The 9,315-nt window shown below is 45.9% G+C and overlaps 1 protein-coding gene across 1 annotated transcript; it reads left to right on the top strand.

Annotated features, from left to right (window-relative positions):
• The first annotated feature begins 1,299 nt into the window (after positions 1-1,299).
• Positions 1,300-5,459, top strand: LOC134508949 (relaxin-3-like). Its single transcript, XM_063321179.1, has 2 exons — positions 1,300-1,593; positions 3,935-5,459. Exons 1-2 carry the CDS (start codon positions 1,356-1,358, stop codon positions 4,300-4,302), a joined length of 606 nt encoding a protein of 201 aa, XP_063177249.1. The 5' UTR covers positions 1,300-1,355; the 3' UTR covers positions 4,303-5,459.
• Positions 5,460-9,315: the final 3,856 nt, after the last annotated feature.

Consider the following 9,315-nt stretch of genomic DNA (forward strand, 5'->3'; position numbering starts at 1 on the left):
TTGGACTGGCAGCCTCCCTCTCTGTGGATTGCATCCTAGTAACAGCCTGGGTTATAGTTAGTGTCTTCTGTTGAAGTGGGACCGCTATCCAAAACGTTTAAGACTGAAGCAAAAAGAAAGTCCACGTAAAGACAACTTTGGAGGTTGCCCATTACTCTAGCCCTCCATGGCCTCCTTCTAGATCCCGGTCAGCATAAAACACCCAAGCCTTCCTTGAACAGGTGATTGGAGTCTGCATCTCCTCTGCCCACACAAATGAATCATTCACCTTTGTACACTAGGCTGTGGATGCATGTCTTCTTTCTGTTCTCCTAGATTGAGTTTTGAGGGTTTTTCTTTATACGTTAACAGTACCCAATGGATAGAAAGCACAGGCCTCATGCAAAGGGATCTGTAGACAAAGCTTCATTGTATTTTTAGAGAGATTAAATTTTTTGGTTTTCCACAGTAGGACTGTTTATAAAAAGATACAGCAGCCACTTCTTGTCCTATTGTGCTCAAAAAAGCAACCAAACCAACCCCAAAAGCAAAATTTATTTTCACAGGGTGCATAGTTCCGCTTGGTAAGTGTGAAGAATGCCACCCTTGTTGGCCAGAGCCAGCTGAAGGCTGCTGGTGAAACACGCCAGCATGGAGCTCCGCATCCCCAGGGCAGGCATGTCGGAGCTGAGGCCTCTCTGACGCTTGGGTGCTGGCGGCTGCCACTGAACGTGGGCGTCCAGAACAACAAACTTGAACCTGAGAGAAATTCAGGCTTTCAAATCCCACCTCCAGTGTCCACAGCTTAAGTAGTTCTGTGGCAGTGCTCTTATTTTGCTTCACTTGCTCCTGTCCTTTTGCTTCACTCGACATTTTTAGGATGCAGGAGTAGGTACGCAGATTCTAGACCTGCGAGGGAAAAAACAGCAGAAGTCTTCCACATTTTAGGAGCCACTCGAGGGGGCATCGGCAACTGGTACTTGACCACAGGCTGGCAAAGCAGGGACGGGGAGGGAGAGCCGGGCGGAGGGCCTGCCGCATGGCTGCGGGTCGGCGGGGAGCCGGCGGCTGGCCTGAGGGGAGGCGGAAGGCGGGGTGCACCCTCACCGCGGCGTGAGGAGCGGCGGCGGCAGCCAAGGGGGCAGAGGGACGACGGAGCGCTGCCCGAGGCGGCCCGGACGCCGGGGCCGGGGCGGTGACTCAGCGCCGCCCTCAGCGCATAAAAGGCGGGAGGGCGGGCAGGCGGCGGCAGCGCGCGCGGCACGCGGGGCGGTGGCGCTTGGGTTCGAGGGCCGCGAGTGCCGGCGGGTGGGGGGACGGTGGGTCCGCCGCGGGGACAGGGACGGGACCGGGACGAGTCCGGGGCGGGCAGTGCCATGGGGGCCAAGCTGCAACTCCTCTGCGCCGCGGCGGCGCTGATCTGCGCGACGGCCCCGCCGGGGCAGCCCGGCGGCCGGGGAGCGGCGGTGGCGGCCGCGCTCCCCGCGGGCGAAGGGGACGGGTACGGGGTAAAGCTGTGCGGCCGGGAGTTCATCCGCGCCGTCATCTTCACCTGCGGTGGGTCCCGCTGGAAGCGGCTCTCCCTGCTGGCGATGGAGCCCGCGCCCGCGGCCGGTGAGTGTCCGGGGGACGGGCGAGGCGCGCCGGAGCGGGCTGCCCTGTCGCGGGCGGCTCTGGGGCGGCGGCGCTGCCCAGCCGACCCCGGGGGCGGAGGGGACTCTCCGGGCGCCTCGCCTCGCTCGGGAGAGGTCCCGTGAAGAGAAATGGCGGGGAAAAGTGAGGGAGTGGGGACGGGCTCGTTCCTCCCGCCCCGAGCGGCGATGGGAGCGTCGACGTCCCCGTCTTCCCCTCTCGTTCCCCGCGCGGGTCGGCGTCTCGCCTGACTTCCGAAGGGAAGCCCGCGCGTTCGGAGAAAAAGACCCGGCTGTCGCCGGGGCAAGCTGCAAAGTTTTCGGTGTGCTCGGAGACATTGCTCCGCACAGGGCTGAGCAGCCCTGCCGGCGGCCGAGGCTCCCTGAACTCTTTTAAAAAAAAAAAAAAAAAACAAAAAAAACCCCAACAAACTCACGAAGAATAAATCACACCTTTTTTCTTTTTTTTTTTTTTTTTTTTTTTTTTTTTTCCCCCTTCCTGGCCATGCAGGGAGGTGTGATGCTCCCTCGGAAGCGGTCGGGAATGCCTCTCGCTATGGCTTTGCTCCCCATCCAAACTCGGTGGCTCTGCCGGCTGGGAAGACCCGGCTCAATTTTCCCTCTCTGCCAGGAGCTTTAAAGCTGTGCTCCTCGTCTGTCTGGGCTCTGTGCTAGGGGCGTTATTGGGTGTGGGGTTTTGGGGTTTTTATCGCTCGCTTGTGCTGCTCTGCGCAAACGAGTAGGCGCGTTGGAGGATGGATGGGACTTTTCTGGTGCTTCAGGTTATGCTTTAAACAGCAAGAACTGCTTTAGGCATCTTTGGTGAAACAGTCAAGGGGTAAAGTACTCCTCAGAATTTTACTGCTGTGGGTTCCAAGTTCAATGTATTGGGAAAGTGTAAGCAGATGGTTTTTTGGCTGTGTTCTCAAACTACAGTAATGTAGCAGAGTAATTTTAAGTAATGATTCTCGCTTATGTTGATAGTTTGAATAGTGGAAAAAAACCCCACATTTTCTAACAAGGACAAAAGTTGGAATTGTGGCTAAAATGTGCAATAGAAGAACATCTTTTTTTTCCTCCTTAAACATACTGTTAATGAAATAACATTGGACCTCAGTCAGTTAATGAAGCGGTATTTTGGGTTTCTTGGGAGTTTTTTCTTGTTTGTTTTTTCCCAGTATGTTGAGTAGTAGTTAAGTTACCTTTGTAATTATAACAAATGACATGTGTACAGCCTCTGCTGGGATTGTGTTCTTTCCCAGCAAACTTTGGTTTCCTTTTTATGAACAGTAGCTTCTGAGAGCATCAGTCACTGAGGTCCCCAGACTGTGCTGTGTAACTAAGTCTTCACTGCCCCAAAAGACTACTAAATAGCAGTTACTGTCTAATTGGTAAAGTAGCTACAACCACTTTTATTTTTGTACATATTCAGGCAGCTGTTCTATCTGAAAAGTAGCTTCTCTACATTCATTAGCCATACTAAAGTAAATATAACATTCACTGGATGTTCTTGTGTTCTTTCAGCTTTCTGAAACAAAATAACATATTAGCAGCATTAAGACCACAAGACAAACACTTAATTGGGATTTTTTTTTTTTTTAACTTGAGAACTGAAGGAGCCGTTTTTGTTCACATTAGCTGAAGTAAGCAGCGCCACTTCCCTTACAGAAGTAAAACCAAGAGAAACGGTTTGAGGGGAAAGGAAGTAGAGCTGGATTTTTTTGAGAACACTCCAGTCAGTGAGACAAAGTGTGTTTCTAAGTAAATTCTGCAAGCCTCTGCTATGCCTTGAGAAATGAAAGAAATGAGTGCAAAGCATCAACTGAAAATAGCAATAGAAAAATGTATAAGAAGTTTACATACAGTATTTCATCCCTACATTTCATCTTCATATGATGCTAGTTTGTGTGGTGGTGCATGGGAGAGTAGTCGTCTTATCTAATTCATGAGCCACATGGCATAACTCTATGTGGTTTCTGGGTACGTGTCTTTACAACAAATTTTTGTTTTTATAGAAATATTGAGACTTCTGTGTCAGTAGCACACTGCAGCAGTTGTGATAGGATGTCTACACCTCAGTCATGGTTGTAGCCGTGTACTCTCCATGTCTATCAGAGAGTGTAGCCTTTAAAACACAAAGATTCCCCTAAAAGTAAGTTACAAGTAAATCACGGAGTGGAGACACTGCAGTACTGACAGTCCTCCTAGAAAACAGTGCTTTGCTTATTACTAACTGAATGGTTTTTATTGCTGCTGCTTAGAGCTACGTGCTGCTTTTGATACTCCTACAGTCTGAACTTAAAAAAAATCTTCTCTTTAAACAGATTCTGCACAAACAGCAAGTAACAGCCTACTGGGAAACTTCAAGCTGCAATCAATTTTGGGTCCTGAAGTGGAGCAGCTGCAGAGAAGCAGCCCATTTCTTGGATGGGAGATGTTCAAGGACTTGTATAGTTTAAATGACTATAATGAATATGTACCTGTGGCGGATGACTTCAAAGAACTTGTTCGCCAGGTAGAGGAAGCTGTTCAGAAGGACAGGGGAGGAACAGGAATTGCAAACCCCCTGGGATCAAACAGTTATCTTTCGGCCAGGTATCCCAGAAGAAAACGGGAATCTCTGGGTTTGGCAGGAATGTGTTGCAAATGGGGATGTACAAAAGCTGAAATAAGTACTATATGCAGAGTTTAAAATTCTCTCTGAACTCATGCATGAAATTAATGTTCATTGCAGTGCTACTTGATTGAATACTGTATGGAGAAAGAAAACTTAACTGTATTTTATTTTGTCTCTGTACCAGTCAGTACTACTGGTTTTCTTTTAAAAAAAAAAAAATGCACAAGTGTAACTGTAATGACTTTGTTTTGCTGCAGTAACTTTTAGCCTATATTTTTTACTAAGTCTTTTCTTTTAATTTTGAGCCTTTACACTTCTATTACAAATGTATTATATCTTTGTAACACTTTAGGAAGAACTTCAATGTTTCATTAAAGTGTAATTATACTAAGTGTTACTGAATTGTTCTTTCTCTGTTGACGGGAAGAACATCCAGCGATGTTCTTGAAATGAGATTCATGGTACAAAGCCGTACAGAAAGCTCCACTCAACACTGACTCAGCTTGCTGATTATTTTGGACACACTTTTTCCATTTCCTTATAACTGCAGAATTGTTTTATGGATATTGTCTTTCTAAAAACTTTACCACAATACAACACTTGCAGCCTAAATTTGTCTTCGTATTCATGGGTGGACTTATTACTGGGTAAAATATTAACACTTTAACTATTCCTTGTTTACCTTACTTCCTCATTTTTTTTTCCCTACTGCTGCTAAGTGAGAGCATTGGGTTTGCTTCAAATCACTTATTCTACAGACACTCAGACATCTTCCTGTGTGTTCTTATGGTATGCTGGTTTACACTACTTTGTCTGTATTTCTAAGTTGCTAATTGCTGCTGTATTTGTAAATAGCTAATTTAATCTTTGTAGTTTCTAAGCTTTTTGCCTTCCTGGCTGTTTTTCTCAGCTGTAACAATTTTTATTTCTAGCTATGTTTTTGATAGCTTGGGGGTTTTGTTTTTTTCTGACCTTTATGAAGTTATTGGCCTTTATGGTAACTTCATTTAGCTTTGTAGCAGCAGTTGACTCAGAATATACTTAGAGCTTAGACTGCACAGTTGTTTCCCTTGGCTGATGGTGCTTTGTTCTTCACATTGTCTTTTGAAAGGTGTCCTTTGATTGAACTACCGCTTAGTGAAGTTATTGCATCACTTCTTTATCCCTTTTCCTAAAATATCATTGTTATTCCAGGAATTAGGCAGATATCAATCCTTTTTATTCTTTTAAACCATGTCTATTTTATTCAGTAGAGACTGGGCAGAATGGGCATTCACTATCAATGCTGTTATCTTCCAGCTGTAAAGCCCATCTCTTCCATCATTGTAACAACAATGTTTAGCAAGAAATGAGTTATCTTCTCCTTCACTGTTGTTGTAGTGGCTTTCTGTCACTCTGGGTGAGGGAAGCTCTGTAAGGTTCTGCTATGGTTTTCTTTGCAACAGGCTGGCTAAACTTCTATAGCTGAGCTTCCAGCAACTTCACCTCACAAATAGTTTTGGGTTTGGAGACTCCTAGTTTAGATCAGGATTTTGTAGGAGAATGGTAGGCTTTGGGAGTAAATGGTACGTAGAATTGCTAAGAAAAGGGAAAATGTGAAAACGCTGTCCTTCATGAAATTGAAAATTAGCTGGTATGCATTGTTTGGATTTTTTTAGAAAACTTTCAATAAGAAATATTGTGAAAGGCGAATATGGTGTTTATTCTGCTTGCTTGCTCGCTCCAGTAGCACCGGTCTGTCCAGGTGCACAGCTTGCATATATAGTGAGCAGGCTTTCTGATATCCTGAGTGAAACAAAGTTGTAGTTAAAACCTTAAATTTGTGAGCTGAAGTCTTTAACTGAACAATCTGGAGTTTAACTTGTCAGATGTAACACATTGGTAAAACTATAAATAGTTTAAGTGGAAATTAGTGTTCAAGATGAACTATTTCACGCTGGGACAGAATTATAAATAGAAAAATTGGTCTTTATCTGACATAAACAGGCATTTTTCAGAGGTATGAGTCAAGATACGTCTGCATGTGTAACGCAGAAAAAGGCTAAAATTTGTGTTTTCATCTGGTTTCTTAATAGGCTTTGTTATAGCCTGTTAACAGCTTTAGCAGGTCATCCATGACACAAATACATGGCACAGACTGAAATTCAACCTGTATTTTAGAGTAAGGAAGTATTTGACTCAGTGTATGCACCAGAGTGTGCAAAGGTGTTCTTTGTTTTAAAGCAAATTGAATTTTCAAAGCCCACTAAGGTTTTCAGTGTGGGTAGGCCATATTTTATAATGGTTTCTTTGCAATGGAACCAAAGGTGACAATTATGTGTCACTCGATTGCAACAGATCTAGAGGATGCAATCTGCTCCTGCTCACATGACTCAGTGTCCAAACACACCTTTTTTTAAGACCAGAAGCAAACCTTTTACGTAAAATGAGGTGTCTGACTAGTTACATGAGGGAAGCAAACAGGTTTTGTAGCAGATAGCTCAAAATGTGAAATAATTACTGAGTAGGCATATTGATCCAAATATCTGCCTGGGAGGACATTGTCCCTGCTGAAAGCTGCTCTGGCAGTATGGCTCTACGTAGACAGCAGCATAAACATGAGCACAGCTGCTCGATGCAACGTACTGCGCTTACCATCACAACTGTTCAGAAACACGCTTCATGAGAAAAAAGCTTTTTTTCACTCATGTCACTCACAGAGCAGTTAACTATTGAGAAAAGTCTTGTTTTAGTAACTTGCTACTTACAGAAATTGCAGTCCCACTGATGTAGTCTTAACCTCCTGGAAGCATACATTTTCTGGGGTATCTATTAAGATGTGTGAGCCATCTTCTGAACAGTAATTTTGAGTTTGTGAATACAAAATGATACATTAGCACATTCCCATATTATCACTGCTATTTGCGTCTGCGAAGGTTTATTATTCTGGGTGGTTTGGGGATTTTTTTTGCACTGCGTGTGTAGTCTGATTCACGTCTGACTGTGAACTCCTGGAACCATGCTCAAAGACATGGGAAGAATCCACAGCAGCATGTGCAACAGGTTTTCTATCTCTGTTCCCTGCCATTGCCTTATTTAAACCTGAGCGAGCTCTTCATGTAAAGCATTAAGCAATGCGGAGGGTGTGATATGGCTACAGCCAAGTACCTCCAGCGATGATAAGGTGGAAGTTTCACCATACGCAGAATGCTAAAAGTGCTGCCTGCAACCGTCTGACAAACCCCAGCAACCTAGAGGACACGGCTCCTTTCTCTGCCTCATCCTATTCCATCAGTTGATTAATTTGCCAGTTCTTAAAACTATACAGGAAAAAAACTGTATTTCTGAGTTACTGGAGTAGATGTACTATCCTCTTTTTTTTTTTTTTCTTTTACCTCTGCTGCTAGGAAAAAGTTAACCTTTATTTCTAAATTCTGGCAAAGCCAGGGACAGGCCTAGAGTCAGCACTCAGAGTTTTTGGAAGACTTTCTGAGACTGCTATCTTTCCTGCCCAGCAGGCAGCAGAGACCCAACAGAAATCGCAAGCTGCTTGCCTACTCAGCAGAAGAGAACCTGGACAGATTTGTGTCCCATCTGCCACCCTGCAGTCACTCACTGGTATCAGCGAGTGGCTGAATAAGGGTCCTTTCCTCATTTGTGTCACCTTGCCATCACACGTGAAATTAATTTTTTTCATCACACAGCTTTTCTGTTTCTTGGGAACAAACACCCAAGCTGTTGTCTCCTTTCCCTGGAATTTTAGCTCAAACAGTTATGTGCCTGTTACTCTGACTGCTTTGTGCCACCCCATTTGAGGTCAGGTCTTGGTATCAAATACCGCATCTGTGGGGACAGTGAGTGAAAGACCACGTGGTTCTTTGCTGCCAGCTGGGGCCAAACCACGGCGGTGCATCACCCTCTTTTCCTCCACCTGACCTCCCTGCTAGCTACATTTTTCCTGGAAGTTTCCTATGCTTGATTTGCAATGCTAAAAGTTCCTCAGCTGCAGCCTACTCTCATGTTTTAACCTTCAAGTGTGTAAAGCCAGATGTATGACTCTTGAAGAGCACGCCGTTGTTAACACAGCCGAGGGAGGCAGCCTTATCGCTCACATACAGAAACTCAGATGAGAACCAAAACCTGGCTTCCAGCCTTGGTGCTTTGAAACCTTCTGGGTGCTGCCCTTCCAAGCAGGCTCGCGAAACAGGCCCCAGCAAGATGTGCCTCTGAATTCTCTGGATTACACTGTGTGACCTGAGACTCAGGTCCTTGCAGTTCCTGTGACATCTCAGCCAGCAAGTGTTGCATCCCTTCTGGCGCTGAGAAGTGCCTCTTCAGGAGCTGTTTTGTCCAAACAAACTGAAAACGAAGTGCACTAAGATCACACTTTCTGCCTCTGCATCAGAACTGGGTTACCCTGGTTTCACAGAATCACAGAATGGTAGGGGCTGGAAGGGACCTCTGGAGATCATCTAGTCCAACCCCCCTACCAGAGCAGGGTCACCTACAGCAGGTTGCACAGGATCACGTCCAGGTGGGTTTTGAATGTCTCCAGAGATGGAGACTCCACCGCCTCCCTGGGCAGCCTGTTCCTGTGCTTTGCCACCCTCGGGGTAAAGAAGTTCCTCCTCACGTTTCGGTGGAACTTCCTATGGTCAAGTTTGTGCCCATTGCCTCTTGTCCTGCCGCTGGGCACCACTGAAAAGAGCCTGGCCCCATCCTCCTGACACCCACCCTTGAAGTATTTAGAAGTGTTGATAAGGTCCCTGCTCAGCCGTCTTTTTTGCAGACTGAAGAGACCCAAATCCCTCAGCCTTTCCTCATAAGAGAGGTGCTCCAGTCCCCTAATCCTCCTGGTAGCCCTTTGCTGCACCCTCTCCAGCAGTTCCCTGTCCCTCTTGAACCGGGGAGCCCAGAACTGGACACAGTACTCCAGGTGCGGCCTCACCAAGCCAGAGTCAGCTCTCCTGGTATCATTCTTCAGTAGCTTATTGAGTGCTAGCGTGAAGTTGTTCCCTGTGTCAGCAACGTGTGACTATATGCTTCTGGCACTGCAGAAGTTATCGAGCTCAGCAGCAACTAGTCTCAGCGCCAAAGGCCACTGTTGAA

The sequence above is a fragment of the Chroicocephalus ridibundus genome, chromosome Z, assembly GCF_963924245.1.
Source record: "Chroicocephalus ridibundus chromosome Z, bChrRid1.1, whole genome shotgun sequence".
In the NCBI taxonomy this organism is placed as follows: domain Eukaryota; kingdom Metazoa; phylum Chordata; class Aves; order Charadriiformes; family Laridae; genus Chroicocephalus; species Chroicocephalus ridibundus.

What these genes read in the sequence shown, in the direction of transcription:
- LOC134508949 (XM_063321179.1), top strand. Translation starts at nt 1,356, where the DNA reads ATGGGGGCCAAGCTGCAACTCCTCTGCGCCGCGGCGGCGCTGATCTGC. An exon ending in GGAGCCCGCGCCCGCGGCCG is followed by an intron (nt 1,594 to 3,934) that starts GTGAGTGTCCGG and finishes CTCTTTAAACAG; the next exon opens with ATTCTGCACAAACAGCAAGT.